The sequence below is a fragment of the Mauremys reevesii genome, linkage group 1 (assembly GCF_016161935.1).
Source record: "Mauremys reevesii isolate NIE-2019 linkage group 1, ASM1616193v1, whole genome shotgun sequence".
NCBI lineage: Eukaryota > Metazoa > Chordata > Testudines > Geoemydidae > Mauremys > Mauremys reevesii.
Genome location: NC_052623.1, coordinates 216,117,178 through 216,133,409, shown reverse-complemented (window position 1 = coordinate 216,133,409; position 16,232 = coordinate 216,117,178). Strand labels below are relative to the sequence as shown.

Here is a 16,232-nt window from a genome sequence, read left to right as displayed (position 1 = left end):
GCTCAATGTGTATCCACAGCCGATGGGTGAGGCTGTGATACTCTTTGGGTCATGACACCACCATTATGCAACTGACATGCAAGTCTGTGTCATCAGACCTGGATGGTGTGGTCTGCCTGCTCTCCCTGGCCAAGACAAGGAGTGGATGGAAATAAAAGGCTGAGGCTCAGTCCAGCGGTGTCAGATGTTAGGGAGAAGCCTGAATTTGTGGCAGAGAGAGTGCCTGACCCTGTTGTTGAAGGGGGTATGCCTGCCCTTTGTCAACAAGCTCCTGGATCCTGGAAACATTGCTGGGTCCCTCAACTGCTCCCCAGTTTCCAAATAGCATTGGTGGCCTGGAGCATCTCTTTCCATCTCCTTTGGGTCAGACGATTAGTCATTTCTGTGGTGCAAACCTCACCACGGTAACCCATGCCTGTGACCTCCCTATTGGGTGACTGCAAGTGCTCTTCATTGGGCTTCCCTAGAAGACTCCTGAGATGCTACAACCAATGCAGAATACAGCTGCTCTCTGCCTTAGTGGTTTTGGCCATAGGGAGCGCATGGCACATCTTTTTTGCAGTCTACACTGGCTTCGTGTCCAGCTGCATCCAAGTTGTAGTCCAGGGTGTTGACATTGATCTAGAAATTCCTACATGCCCCGAGGCTGGCTAGGCAATGCATTGCTACAGCAGTCAAGATCAGCAAGGCCACCTGTGCTCACAGTCCCTAGACTTAAACCCATGGTGTCAGTGGGCACCCCCCATTGTTATGGATTTCCCAGCCCAAAGAGAAATCCTGTATGTCCAATGAGACTTTTATTTTAGATTAAGGGAAACAAGCAAATAAGAAAAAACAAAAGGAAGGTCTTCATGGGAGTGTGGGCATTTTTTTGGTACCAAGCTGCATCGGATCTGCCTCACAGTTGCTCTTTTGACGCCCCAGAAAGGTAGAGGAGTAGTGCTAGCAGTTCCAAAGCTGCCTACACCACACTCAGCTCTGGTGTTTGCAGCCCAGGGTGGCACAGCCAGGTTTGGTGTAAATCTTGAAGGGACAGGGAATGTGCTGGATGTATGTTGGGAGGAGTCTCTTTGAGGCTAACCAAGTCCTAAGTGTTCTGTTGATTTTTACAGGGACCTCCCATGTGCAGTCTCCAGCAGCCCTGATCTTCTATTCCCTATCCCTGGGAGCAGGAGAAAGGGAGGAGTACCAGGGCTGTGGAGGTGGAAGATGAGGGAGCCAGGCAAGGTTGGCTGGTTACTTCCCACTAATCCTGTGCTTCCCTGTTGTTTGTGTGTCCGCAGCCTGCCAGCGAGGATTCTACCGTCACTCCCCAGAGACTGAGCACTGCCTCAAGTGCCCCCCAAACAGCTCATCCAGTGCTACAGGGGCCACAGCCTGTCCCTGCAACCTGGGCTTCTACCGGGCACCCACTGAGAGTCAAAGTGTTGCCTGCACTCGTGAGTCAGTGCTGGGGGAGGAGAGCAAGGGGATGTGGAGAAGAGGAAGGGTCAGGGGGAGAGAGGAGGGTGGAGAGCCAGATGCAGAGAGAGGGGATGTTGGTGCTGTGGAGAGGGAAATGCCTTATGGGGTGGGGAGAGAGGCAGGTCCTGAGCCGCATGAGGGGAAGGGAAACTACTAGACTGGTTTGTGCATTGGAGCCTGTATGCTGGATCTAATTCTCTCTCCCCCACTCTGTGCAGGCCCCCCTTCTAGTCCCCGCAATGTCAGCTTCTCCCTGGTGGGGACGCAACTCTCTCTCTGGTGGCAGCCACCCAGCGACCATGGTGGGCGTAAGGATCTGACCTACAGCGTCTCATGCCAGCGCTGCTCTGTCCTGGCATGTGAGCCATGTGAGGCTAGCGTGGTCTTCTCCCCCAGTGCCTCAGGCCTCAACAATACATCCATAGATGTGAATGGTCTAGAGGCTTATACCAACTACAGCTTCACTGTGATGGCACGTAATGGTGTCTCAGAAGTCAGCCCTTTCCCCCAGCGGGCCTCCCCTGCCATCTGGGTCTCTGTCGGGCATGCAGGTGAGTCACCAAGGTGGGTAGGGGAGCGATTTCGAGGCAAGAGAAGAGTCAATGTGGGTCTCTGAGCCTTCTTCATCTTATCTCTCTCCTTATGCTGCACCCATCAGCCTGGTACCTGCCTTCTGCCTATTGACTGAATCTCTTCTAAGGTGCTTGTAGCTCTGGCATCTCAGCTCTGTCACTGTCTTTGTCAGTCACTTTCCTGTTCTGTTTATAAACCAAAGTAGTGGCTGTAATAATCGTTCAGAAAAAGCAGTACGTTCACCAGGCTCTTTGCAGACATGATGGGGCCCAAGTCTTCTCTCAGTTACACAGCTGCAAGGTGATGGGACCTGCCCCCACGTAACAGAGCAGAACTGGGCCTGTAGAGTGAGACACCTCCCTGCCTGATATATGCAACAAACAGACCACAGCGTCTTGGTGCAAATAGAGGCTTTAAACACACTGAAATCGGGACTTTCACAAGTGCAGGTTCCCACCTCACCACTCTCTTCTACACCAATGATGGTGCCAGATATGGAAAGAGTGTGGCTTGGCTCTTGGATCCCAGGATAATTCACAGTGCTGCCATTAGAGGGTCATGTTTTCACACCTAAACAGAGCCCGTTTGCCCTGGACTAACTGAGAGATGATAAATATGGAGTCTCACAATGGCATTTCACTGTCACTTGTCAGAGCCGAGCTGCACCCGTGTGGTGTTGTTAAGTGCGGGTGTGTTCATGTTGCTGTAGGAGCCCTAACTTTGGAAATTCCTTTCTGCATTTAAAGTCTTCACCTTGGTGCTGCATTAATAGAGCTACTGTGAGTGTGGATGATGTTTCGAAAGTACAACAAAATCACAGCTGAAGTGCCCTGGCCATCAGCAGTGATTTACTGCTGGACCCCTCGCTTCCCCTCAGGCACACCAGAGAAGGATGAGCTGAATGCAGTACTGGAGGCTCAGCAGGGGCAGCAATGGGAGAAGCTGTAATCTGTGCGAAGGGGCCACACAGCCTGGGAGGATGGAGGGGATTTGGTTTGTGTTTTCATCTGACTCTGTTTCATGCCATTGCTCTCCCCTGCAGCTCCAGTAACAGTGTCCCACCTGACTCTCACCCAACGTGACGACAACAGCCTGTCTGTGTCTTGGCCAGCCCCACGACACCGCAGCCGGAGCTCAGTGCAGTACGAGGTCATGTACTTTGAGAAGGTGAGAGGCACCTCCTCTCTGCTCCTTACCTGTGTCTCTTCTGCTCTTTGTGACACACAGAAACCTTCCTCCTCTAGAAGTGTAAATAATATGCTAGAAGTCTAAATAATAAGATGGGTGAACTAGAGGGCCTTGTTGTAAATGAGGATATTGATATAAATAGGCATCACAGAAACTTGGTGGAATGAGGATAATCAATGGGACACAGTAATACTAGAATACAAAATATATCGGAAGGACAGAACGGGTCGTGCTGGTTGGGGAGTGGCACTATATGTCAAAGAAAGCATAGAATCAAATGAAGTAAAAATCTTAAATGAACTATGGATAGTAATTCCATGTTCTAATCATAAGAATATAGCAATAGGGATCTATTACCGACCACCTGACCAGGATGATGATAGTGACTATGAAATGCTCAGGGAGATTAAAGAGGCTATTAAAATAAAAAACCCATTAATAATGCGGATTTCAACTATCCCCATATTGATTGGGTACATGTCCCCTCAGGATGGGATGCAGAGATACAGTTTCTTGACATCTTAAATGACTGCTTCTTGGAGCAGCTAGTCATAGAATCATAGAAGATTAAGGTTGGAAGAGACCTCAGGAGGTCATCTAGTCCAACCCCCTGCTCAAAGCAGGTCCACCCCAAATAAATCATCCCAGCCAGGGCTTTGTCAAGCTGGGCCTTAAAAATCTCTAAGGATGGAGATTCCACCGCCGCCCTAGGCAACCCATTCCAGTGCTTCACCACCCTCCTAGTAAAATAGTTTTTCCTAATATCCAACCTAGACCTCCCACACTGCAACTTGAGACCATTACTCCTTGTTCTGTCATCTGCCACCACTGAGAACAGCCGAGCTCCATCCTCTTTGGAACCTCCCCTTCAAGTAGTTGAAAGCAGCTATCAAATCCCCCCTCACTCTTATCTTCTGCAGACTAAATAAGCCCAGTTCCCTCAGCTTCTCCCCATATGTGTCCCAAGCCCCTAATTATTTTTGTTGCCCTTGCTGGACTCTTTCCAATTTGTCCACGTCATTTATGTAGTGGAGGGCCCAAATCTGGACACATCTGGACTCCAGATGTGGCCTCACCAGTGCTAAATAGAGGGGAATAATTACTTCCCTCGATCTGCTGGCAATGCTCCTACTATTGCAGCCTAATATACTGTTGGCCTTCTTGGCAACAAGGGCAAACTGTTGACTCATATCCAGCTTCTCATCCATTATCATCCCTAGGTCCCTTTCTGCAGAACTGCCGCTTCGCCAGTCGGTCCCCAGAATCATAGAATCATAGAATATCAGGGTTGGAAGGGGCCTCAGGAGGTCATCTAGTCCAACCCCCTGCTCCAAGCAGGACTAATTCCCAACTAAATCATCCCAGCCAGGGCTTTGTCAAACCTGACCTTAAAAACCTCTAAGGAAGGAGATTCCACCACCTCCCTACGTAACCCATTCCAGTGCTTCACCACCCTCCAAGTGAAAAAGTTTTTCCTAATATCCAACCTAAACCTCCCCCATTGCAACTTGAGACCATTACTCCTTGTTCTATCATCAGGTACCACTGAAAACAGTCTAGATCCATCCTCTTTGGAACCCCCTTTCAGGTAGTTGAAAGCAGCTATCAAATCCCCCCTCATTCTTCTCTTCTGCAGGCTAAACAATCCCAGTTCCCTCAGCATCTCCTCATAAGTCATGTGCTCCAGCCCCCTAATCATTTTTGTTGCCCTCCGCTGGACTCTCTCCAATTTATCCACATCCTTCTTGTAGTGTGGGGCCCAAAACTGGACACAGTACTCCAGATGAGGCCTCACCAATGTTGAATAGAGGGGAATGATCACATCCCTCGATCTGCTGGCAATGCCCCTACTTATACAGCCCAAAATGCTGTTAGCCTTCTTGGCAACAAGGGCACACTGTCGACTCATATCCAGCTTCTCCTCCACTGTAACCCCTAAGTCCTTTTCTGGAGAACTGCTGCCCAGCCATTCGGTCCCTAGTCTGTAACAGTGAGTGGGATTCTTCCGTCCTAAGTGGAGGACTCTGCACTTGTCCTTTTGAACCTCATCAGGTTTCTTTTGGCCCAATCCTCCAATTTGTCTAGATCCTTCTGGACCCTATCCCTACCCTCCAGCATATCTACCTCTCCCCTCAGCTTAGTGTCATCCATTAACTTGCTGATGGTGCAATCCATCCCATCATCCAGATCATTAATGAAGATATTGAACAAAACCAGCCCCAGGACCGACTCCTGGAGCACTCTGCTTGTTACTGGCTGCCAACTAGACATGGAGCCATTGATCACTACCTGTTGAGCCTGGAACCCACAAGAGGAGAGGCAATTCTTGATTTAGTCCTATGTGGAACACAGGATCTGATCCAAGAGGTGAATATAGATGGACCGCTTGGTAATAGTGACCATAATATAATTAAACCTAACATTCCTGTGGTGGGGAAAACACCACAGCAGCCCAACACTATAGCATTTAATTTCAGAATGGGGAACTACACTACATAAATAAATAAATAAATAAATAAGGAGGTTAGTTAAATAGAAATTAAAAGGTACAGCACCAAAAATGAAATCCCTGCAAGCTGCATGGAAACTTTTTTAAGACACCATAATAGAGGCTCAAATTAAATGTATATCCCAAATTAAAAAAAAACATGGCAAGAGAACCAAAAAAGTGCCACCATGGCTAAACAACAAAGTAGAAGAAACAGTGAGAGGCAAAAAGGCATCCTTTAAAAAGTGGGCATTAAATCCTAGTGAGAAAAATAGACAAGAGCATAAACACTGGCAAATTAAGTGTAAAAATATAATTAGGAAGGCCAAAAAAGAATTTGAAGAACAGCTAGCCAAAGACTCAAAAAGTAATAGCAAAAAAAAATGTATGTACGTCAGAAGCAGGAAGCCTGCTAAACAACCAGTGGGGCCACTAGACAATCGAGATGCTAAAGAAGCACTCAAGGACGATAAGGTCATTGCGGAGAAACTAAATGAATTCTTTGCATCGGTCTTCATGGCTGAGGATGTGAGGGACATTCTCAAACCTGAGCCATTCTTTTTAGGTGACAAATCTGAGGACCTGTCCCTGATTGAGATGTCATTAGAGGAGGTTTTGGAATAAATTGATAAACTAAACAGTAATAAGTCACCAGGACCAGATGGTATTCACACAAGAGTTCTGAAGGAACTCAAATGTGAAATTGCAGAACTACTAACTGTAGTCTATAACCTATCATTTAAATCAGCTTTTGTACCAAATGACTGGAGGATAGCTAATGTGACGCCAGTTTTAAAGACAGCTCCAGAGGTGATCCCTGCAATTACAGGCCGGTAAAACTGACTTCAGAACTGGGCAAACTGGTTGAAACTATAGTAAAGAACAAAATTGTCAGACATATAGATGAACATAATTTGTTGGGGAAGAGTCAACATGGTTTTTGTAAAGGGAAATCATGCCTTACCAATCTACGAGAGTTCTCTGAGGGGGTCACCATGCATGTAGACAAGGGAGATCCAGTGAATATAGTGTACTTAGATTTTCAGAAAGCCTTTGATAAGGGCCCTCTTAAGCAAAGTAAGCTGTCCTGGGATAAGAGGGAAGGTTCTCTCATGGATTAGTAACTGGTTAAACAAAGGGAAGAATAAATAGTCAGTTTTCAGAATGGAGAGAGGTAAATAGTGGTGTCCCCCAGGGGTCTGTACTGGGCCCAGTCCTATTCAACATATTCATAAATGATCTGGAAAAAGAGGTAAACAGTGAGGTGGCAAAATTTGCAGATGATACAAAATTGCTCAAGATAGTTAAGTCAAAGGCAGACTGCAAAGAGCTACAAAAGGATCTCTCAAAACTGGGTGACTGGGCAACAAAATGGCAGATAAAATTCAGTGTTGATAAATGCAAAGTAATGCACATTGGAAAACATAATCCCAACTATACATATACTAAAGATGGGGTCTAAATTGGCTGTTACCATGCAAGAAAGAGATTGTGGAGTCATTGTGGATAGTTTTCTGAAAACATCCACTTAAGGTGGGAGGGATAGCTCAATGGCTTGATCATTGGCCTCCTAAACCTAAGGTTGTGAGTTCAATCCTTGAGGGGGCCATTTAGGGAACTGGGGTAAAAAATTGTCTGGGGATTAGTCCTGCTTTAAGCAGGGGGTTGGACTACATGACTTCCTGAGGTTCCTTCCAACCCTAATGTTCTATGTGCAGCAGCAAACAGAATGTTGGGAATCATTAAGAAAGGGTCTAGATAATAAGACACAAAATATCATATTGCCTCTATATAAATCTATGGTACACCCCCATCCTGAATACTGCATTCAGATGTGGTCACCTCGAGTCAAAAAAGATATGTTGGAAGTGGAAAAGGTTCAGAAAAAGGCAACAAAAATTATTAGGGTTATGGAACAACTGCCATATGAGGAGAGATTAATAAAACAGACTTTTCAGCTTGGAAAAGAGATGACTAAGGGGGAATATGATTGAGGTCTATAAAATCATGACTGGTCTGGAGAAAGTAAATAAGGAAGTGCTATTTACTGCTCATAACACAAGTAGGGGTCACCAAATGAAATTAATAGGCAGCAGGTTTAAAACAAAAGGAAGTATTTTTTCCACACAGTGCACAGTCAACCCATGGAACTCCTTGCCAGAGGATGTTGTGAAGGCCAAGACTATAACAGGGTTCAAAAAAGAAATAGATAAGTTCATAAGTAAGTTCATGGTCCATCAATGGCTGTTAGCGAAGATGGACAGGGATGGTGTCCTCTAACCTCTGTTTGCCAGAAGCTGGGAATGGGTGACAGGACAGATCACTTAATGCTTATCTGTTCTGTTCATTCCCTCTGGGGCACCTGGCATTGGCCACTGTTGGAAGACAGGATACTGGACTAGATGGACCTTTGGTCTGACTCATTATGGCCATTCTTCTGTTCTGTTTCCGTGTGTGTGGTAGGCTGTCCAAGTAACCTGTTGTCTGGCCCCCGCAGGGAGAAGATGCACACTACACAGTGAAGCAATTCCATGAACCCAATGTGACCCTGAGGGACCTGCAGCCGGACACAGCCTATCTGCTCCGTGTGCGCTCCATCACACCCCTAGGCCCTGGCCCCTTCTCCCAGGAACAGGAGTTTCGCACCCTCCCGCCAGGTGAGGCACAGCTACCCTCTATCTGACTGGTGGGTTGCAGGGGCTTCGCACTTATGGCCTAGGTTCTTCCCCCAGCACACACAGTTGTGGAAGGAAATAACTGAGGAATAGCACTTTTGGGATTCTTGTTATCTGGGGCCAAGTCCTGCAGCATTTTACCCGGCTCCTGAGCATGATTCTGATTGTGAACTCAGCTAAAAGCTGGATCAAGGTAGGTGAAGGAAGGGAGGTCTCCCTGAAAGCAGAGTGTAGCAATTAGTGCTGTAGAGAACACATGATAGGGGAGGTACCCTGTCTCTCACAGGCCTCTCACCTCCACTCCCAGGTCAGTGCAGGATTGTTCCCTGCATCCCACGTGAGGGGTCTTCCTTTCCATCCCTTTTGGAGACAATTACACACATGCACAGATCTCACCATAATGTCCTGACATTCAGCCTAAACTTTGTCTTCCTTAATGTCACACTGCTGCCGCTAGCTGTAACACTTTCTGTTTGGCTTTTGAATTGTAGTGGTCTAGCTAGCATTGGTTGTAAGTGAAATATTGTCTCATCCTTCATTCTCCCTTAATTCTCCTTTGTCTAGGAATTTCCTGTTTTTCTTTCTTTCTCCTGGGTGGTTCCCCAAATGTCCCACTAGTCACATTTTCTAAAGAATAGTGGTGTCATTAGAATTGGGTGAAAAACAATAATTAAAAAAAATCAAATAATAGATTTGAGAGGTTGTGTCAGGTAAGTGATTCAGTGAATATAATTCACCCAACTCTCCTAGTCACTTAGCCCTTGTTGTGATAAGCATGCGGGGACTGTTATGGACTAGAATTGCTCGGCCTCAAGAATCTGAATGGAGAAGAGAATTTGCTTTATTCAAACAAGCAGGACACAAACCCCATCGCAAGACAGAAACTAGGAACAATATTTTAAAAACAGGAGCCTACAGTTAGGCTCCCAAGTCCATAATTAGTCATCTGTTGGATTTTCAAAAGTGCTCTGTACCCAACAGCTGCCAATGAACTAATTGGCCTCAGGACCAAGCTCAGAGTTTGATGAATGTATGCAGAAGGTGGAGGAAAATGTCCATTTTCCAGGACAGATTGCATGAGTGGGGAATAAGGCAAGTTAGACTCCCTTGAAGACTGTGTGCCAGGCTCCCTGACTTCATTCCTGAGTAGAACAAAGGGTCTAATACAAAGTGGGTAGGTGCAAACAGGTGAGAAGGAGAGAGTGGAAATATTTGGTATCTGAAAGTATTTGGAAAAATAATTCAGTTGGAGCTGAATATCAGGATCTTAACTGGAATTCATCCAGACATCCATTTGAAGGTGAATTTTAGTTCATCCACCATGTGAAATAACAATAATAATGATATTTGGCCCAAACCTGCTGGCTTTTACACTCAAAGTGTCATGTGGCTATGCACTATGTACATGGGTAATAATTATGCACTGGGAGTCAAGTCTGGCTGATGGCCACACCCCAGGATGTGTCAGCATTATTCCTTCCCTGCTCCCATTCCCATGTTCCTTCAAATGACACTACTAGTATTTCCAGCCACTTGTAGTTCTATGCTATTGCCCAGCACTAGGGAGGGCAGATGGCCATTGCTCATTCAGCACCATCTGCTAGACAGGCTGGCTGTTACATTCTCAGTCACCACAGCCTGGGGAGGGGAGTGCTGGTCTTTTGCTTTTGTGTGGGGAAAGCATGTGACTGTCGTTCTGTCCCACAGACACGGGGGCTCCATCTGGCGGGGTGCTTGTCTCCATTGTCTTTGGAATCCTACTGTTTATTGGACTGGTTGTGGGAATCTTCATCTTCACACAAAGGTAAACTCAGCCCCTTCTTGGATGAAAAGGGTGGTGGGGTAGGGAGGGCTGGGTGGTATGGTGAGGAAGGAGCTGTGGAGAGAGAAGCCAGGCAGTGTGGTGGTGGGGCTTGACTGTTCATTGGGAAACAGAACAGATAGAAGTTGGGGTGACTGGTTAGAGATGGAAGGGGAGATGGGAGGCCAGGGCCAGGTGGAATGAGACAGCTGGGGTTTGACGGTGTACTGAGGGACTTGGCCGTTTGCATTGACAATGTGCTCATGCTGTACAAGGTGACTTGCAGGGCTGGCATGAGGTTGGCATGATAGGTCTGTCGGGTTGGCACTCACTGCTGACAACCGAGAAAGGAGCAGTGGCTTCCCACTGTCCTATTTCCTCTTGGTCATTGCCCCTTTGTGATCCGGCACTGTGACATTATGTCTTTGTCAGGATGCCATTTTATGCATTTCAGGGGGACAAAACAGGTTCGGGGTGGGAGACTCCAAATTCTAACCCTGGCCCTGCCCACCCCCTACCATAGAAAGCTGATGATGTCTGCTCTTGTTTGGATGTGAAGGAGAGCTCTTTCAGGAGGAAGGAAGCAGGAGCTGATTACGTCTGCGACATTTTAGCTGCTGAAGATTGTAAACTTCATAGTCTAAACTAGAAGAGCAGGGGGTCAGGACTGAGGCACAAACAGCAGAGCTATTTGAGGCCAGCAGTCCTGTGCATTTTCACAAGGGCCTATGTATTCTGCAGCTGCAGAAATTGCAGAAACTCCACCCCCTATTAATTATGGGTCTACCTCTCCTGGTTGCAAAGAAAATCTTGAGAATGTGAACCAAACGTAAGTGGTGCAACATCTGGGTCTGCAGACAGCCTGAAAAATGGTTACTCACCTTTGTAACTGTTGTTCTTCGAGATGTGTTGCTCATATCCATTCCAATTAGGGTTTGCATGCACTGCGTGAACAGCTGTCAGAAAGTTTCCCCTTGGCAGCACCTGTAAGGTAGGCTGTGGAGTCCCCTGGAGTGGCTCCTTCAGGGCACTCAATATATACCCAAGCTGACCCAGCGCCGCCCCAGTTCCTTCTTGCCAGCTACTCTGACAGAGGGAGGCGGGTTTGGAATGGATATGAGCAACACATCTCGAAGAACAACAGTTACAAAGGTGAGTAACCATTTTTCTTTTTAGAATGCTTGCTCATATTGATTCCAATTAGGTGACCTTACCTAGGTGGTGGGGTTGGAGTGAAGCAATGTGGACTGAAGTACCGCTCTACCAAAAGCTGCATCGTCCCTGGCATGCCGGATGATGGCATAGTGCGAGGCAAAAGTATGCACCAAGGACCAAGTCGCTGCCCTGCAAACTTCTTGAATCAGTACCTGGGCCAGGAATGCCGCCAATGAGGCTTGGGCCCTAGTGGAGTGAACGATGAGAGCTGGGGAGTGAGCGATGAGAGCTGGGGTCGGTACGCTGGCCAGCTCATAGCAAGCGTGGATGCAGGACATAATCCAAGAGGAGATCCTCTTAGAGGAGACCGGGAGACCCTTCATCTGGTCTGCCACCACAACGAAAAGCTGGGTTGATTTCCTGAATGGCTTAGTGTGCTCAGTGAAAGCCAGAGCCCTACGGACATCAAGGGAATGCAGCCGCTGCTCCCAGGGACCAGCATGAGGTTTAGGATAAAAAAACAAGCAGGAAAATGTGCTGGCTGGAGTGGAAGGCCGACACCACCTTGGGAAGAAAGGCCAGGTGAGGTCTGAGCTTCCTTATGGAAGACCGTGTAAGGTGATTCTGAGGTAAGGGCCTTTAGCTTGGAGACGCACCTCGCCAATGTGATGGCAACAGGGAAAGCCATCTTCCAGGAGACATACAAGAGGAAGCATGTGTCCAGAGGCTCAAACGGGGGCCCCATGAGCCTCAAAAGGACCAGGTTAAGGTCCCACATGGGGACAGGCTGCCAGATTTGAGGGTAGAGGCGGTTCAAGCCCTTGAGAAAGCGAACAACCATAGGATTGGCAAGATGGCTGTAAGGTGAACCTTCACAGACGATGCCGCCAGGCCTTGCTGTTTCAGGTGCAGGAGGTACTCCAAAATGAGGGGCACCAGTGCCTGGAGGGGGGGGTGCGGCGCTGGTCGCACCAATATGAAAACTGCTTCCACTTCACCAGGTACGTGGCTCAAGTGGAAGGCTTCCTGCTGCCCAGTAGTACTTGTTGTACAGAGTCCGAAAACAGAAGGTCCGTAGGGTTTAGCTACTTAGCATCCATGCTGTGAGGTGGAGAGACCGCAGGTCGGGATGACAGAGGCAACGGGACTGGAACGTCCATGGACAGTTCTAACAGCATGGTGTACCAATGCTGCCTGGGCCATGCCAGAGCCACCAGAATCACCTTTGCCCATCTCTGCGAATCTTGAGCAGGACCTTGTGCACAAGGGGCAATGGAGGGAAGGCGTAAAACAGGCGACCCATCCAGGGAAGCAGGAACGCGTCTGTGAGGGAGCCTGGGCAGCGACACTGGAAGGAGCAGAACGTTGGGCACTTCTGGTTGCTGCGGGAGGTGAACAGATCAACCTGGGGAAACCCCCACCTTTGGAAGATGAGGTGGATGACATCCGGCTGGAGAGACCACTTGTGTGACTGGAAGGACCTGCTGAGGCAGTCCACCAGCGTGTTCTAGATCCCAGGAAGGAAGGACGCCACCGGGTGAATGGAGTGGGCTATACAGAACTCCCACAGTCGAATGGCTTCCTGGCAGAGAGGGGAGGAATGGGCCTCCCCTTGCTTGTTGATGTGGAACGTGGCCGTGGTGTTGTCCGTGAGAACTGCCACACAACGACCCCGCAGGTGCTCCTGGAAGGCCTGACAAGCAAGATGCACTGCCATCAGCTCCCAGACATTGATATGGAGGGAGAGTGTGGACGGGAACCACAGGCCCTGAGTCTGAAGGTTTCCGAGATGAGCACCCCACCACAAGGCTGACGCATCTGTGACCAGGGACAAGGAAGGCTATGGACTGTGAAAGGGGACCCCTTTGCACACCACCCAGGAATCTAGCCACCAGTGGAGGGAGGCAAGGACGCACTCCGGAACAGTGACCACCAAGTTCAGGCTGTCACACCCCGGGCAATAGACCGAAGCAAGCCAGGCCTGCAGCCAGAGCCAGAGCCTGGCGTGCCGGGTCATATAAGAAGACTCAGACAACTTCTTGCCGTCGAGGTCAGGAAGCTCTGAAGACCTCGAATGAGGCCCGCGAGAGCTTGGAAATGAGTGTCCAGCAGGAGGAATCACACCTGAGGAGTCCAGAACCACCCCGATGAACTCTATTCTCTGAGTCGGTTCCAGGGTCAATTTTGCTATGTCGAGGAGGAGACCCACCTGAAGAAATGTATCCCTGACCAGGCGGAGGTGGGACTGCACCTGTTCTCTGGTGCGGCACCGGATCAGCCAGTCGTCGAGGTAAGGATATACTTGCACCCGCTGTCGATGGAAGAAGGCAGCCATAACTGACATACATGAGGTAAACACCCGGGAGGGCCATGGAAAGGCCGAAGGGGAGGGTCATGAACTGGTAGTGTTCATGGTTGAGCACAAAGCAGAGGAAATATCTGTGCACCGGATGAATCGCTATGTGGAAATACGCGTCCTTCATGTCGAGGGCAGCGTACCAGTCTCCAGGATCCAGGGAAGGTATAATGGTGCCCAAGGAAACCAAGCTTCAACTTTACCATGAATTTGTTGAGCCCGTGCAGGTCCAGAATGGGCCGGAGGCTCCCTTTGGCCTTGTCGGTTAGGAAATATCAGAAGTAACCCCCCCTGCTTCTTAGTTCCCTTGGAACGCCTCAATCGCCCCCATGGCGAGGAGCACCTGAACCTCCTGAATAAGGAGTTGCTTGTGAGAAGGGTCCCTGAAAAGGGACGGGGAAGGAGGATGGGAGGGCGGGGAGGAACAAAATTGGAGAGAGTATCTCGCTTCCACCATGTGAAGGACCCTGTGGTCCGTGGGCTAGGGGGTTTCCTCCTGCCATTACGCCCCCACCGTCGGTAAAAATCCTGCCTCAGCTGAGGATGATAGGAGTGCTGCTGTGGTTGTTGAGGCTTGAAGTGTTTCTGCTGGGTTGCTGGGGTGTGCATACCCAGGGACTTCATGGTCATCCTTGAGTCTTTAAGGCTGAGCAGCCTAGAGTCGATCTTTTCTGTGAACAGACCCTCCCCATCAAAGGGGAGGTCATGCAGCATCTGCTGAACCTCCGGGAGACATGACCAATCCCAGAGGACAACGTACACACAGACAAGTCTGCAGCGTGCAGTGAGGCCTGCAAAGAGGTCCGTGCCACCACTTGCCATTGTCAACCAGGGCCCCAAACTCCTCTCTGGACTCAGGAGGCACAAGCTCCTTGAACTTCAGCATGGAGTTCCAGGAGTTAAAATTGTAATGGCTCAGGAGCACCTGCTGACTGGCAATCTGGACCTGAAGCCTCCCCATAGAGTAGACTGCGTCCAAACAAGTCAAGGCGCTTAGCTTCCTTCGACTTGGGTGCAGGGGCTGGCTGACCGTGTCGCTCCTTCTCGTTCACAGCCGCAACCGTGAGCGAGCAGGGCTGTGGGGGGGTGAACAAGTAGTCATACCCCTTCGAGGGGACAAAGTACTTGTGCTCCACTCCCTTGGCCGTAGGGGGAATGGAGGCCAGGGTCTGCCAGATGGTTTTGGCATTAGTCTGGATGGTCCTGATGAGAGGCAGGGCCACCCTTGACAGGCCTTCTGGGGCCAAAATGTCCACCACAGAATCCTCCGATTACACCACCTCCTCAGCCTGCAGGTTCATATTGCATGCAACCCTGCGCAGGAGATCTTGATGGGCACGGATATCGGTCGGAGGTGGCCCGGAGATAGAGGTGCCTGCCACAGCCTCATCGGGGGAGGAGGAGGCTATGCGGGGAAGAGGGTCATCTTGACCCCCCTGCAGTGTGGGGGCCTGCTGTCCTGTGTCACCAACTGCAGGGCCCAGCTCAGGGATCGGAGTCGGAACGGGTCTTGAAGTGGGAAGAGTGCACACCACCTCTTCCATACCCCCCATAGCAGGCCGACTGGCAGCGGCTTCCGGCACCCGTGGGTTGGAGGAGGCTGATCTGGAAGCCCCAGACGGTGCACCCTGTGCTTGGTGGTACGCCCACAGAGTCCAGAATGTTCACTGGGTGGGTCCCTCTCCGTGTCCCTCCTATGACCCTGCCCCCACATTAAGGTGGCCACGGTCCGATTGGCCATGGTCCGAAATCCTCGAACCTGTGTCCGATCCCTAGGAGCGATAGCTGGAGCACGAGGGCCAGGGCGATGTGTGACAGGCTAGATCACAGAAAACCCCTTGGGAACTGCCAACTGATGTGCTGGGACTACCTCTAATCCCATTTTCCCTGGCAGCTTGGGACTTCAGAACCCTGCCTGGTTTGAGTCAGACAGACTAGCCTGCTACAAACCCCGACCCAGGTCAGAACAACATCTCGCAACAGCAGCAGGCTTAACTGAAAATAGCTTAAGAAGTGTTCCAGTCTCCAACACTCAGAGGCCCAGATCCCAGTGGGGTCCAAACCCCAAGTAAATCCATTTTACCCTGTATAAAGCTTATACAAGATAAACTCCGTGGTGAGCTGGAGCTGGTTCACACCAGTTCATGGGAACCGGTTGGTAAATTTAGAAGCCCTTTTAGAACTGGTTGTCCTGCGTGGGCTTCTAAATTTATCAACCGGTAAGTTGAAGTGACCCAGGTGCATAGCTGGGGCGGGAGGGGGGGCAGGGAAGCGGCCGCTCCCCCTGAGCGCATTATCCAAAGGTGGTGCCTTAGGTGTCGACCCCGTGGGTGCTCCAGCTCCCCGCCCTGCCCCCCGGCCCCAGCTCACCTCCACCCTGCTTCTCCCCGCCCGCTTCCCGCAAATCAGCTGTCCTCGCAGGAAGCCTCGGAGGGGGGAGAAGTGGTACGGCGGCTTCACGCTCAGGCCCAGGGAGGCGGAGACGTAGCAGAGGTGAGCTGGGGCGGGGGGGCCGCCCCTGCCTCAGCAGGT

General features: G+C 49.8%; 1 protein-coding gene across 3 annotated transcripts in view; it reads left to right on the top strand.

The window, feature by feature from the left end:
- The window catches only part of EPHA1 (EPH receptor A1), a 74,078-nt gene that overhangs the window by 42,612 nt on the left and 15,234 nt on the right, over window positions 1-16,232 (top strand). For all 3 annotated transcript variants that reach the window (XM_039495767.1, XM_039495757.1, XM_039495777.1), the window contains exons 5-9: window positions 1,284-1,439; window positions 1,683-2,015; window positions 3,080-3,204; window positions 8,211-8,370; window positions 10,096-10,192. In XM_039495767.1, the coding sequence (XP_039351701.1) occupies window positions 1,284-1,439; window positions 1,683-2,015; window positions 3,080-3,204; window positions 8,211-8,370; window positions 10,096-10,192 (871 nt within the window). The remainder of the gene's footprint in view (window positions 1-1,283; window positions 1,440-1,682; window positions 2,016-3,079; window positions 3,205-8,210; window positions 8,371-10,095; window positions 10,193-16,232) is intronic.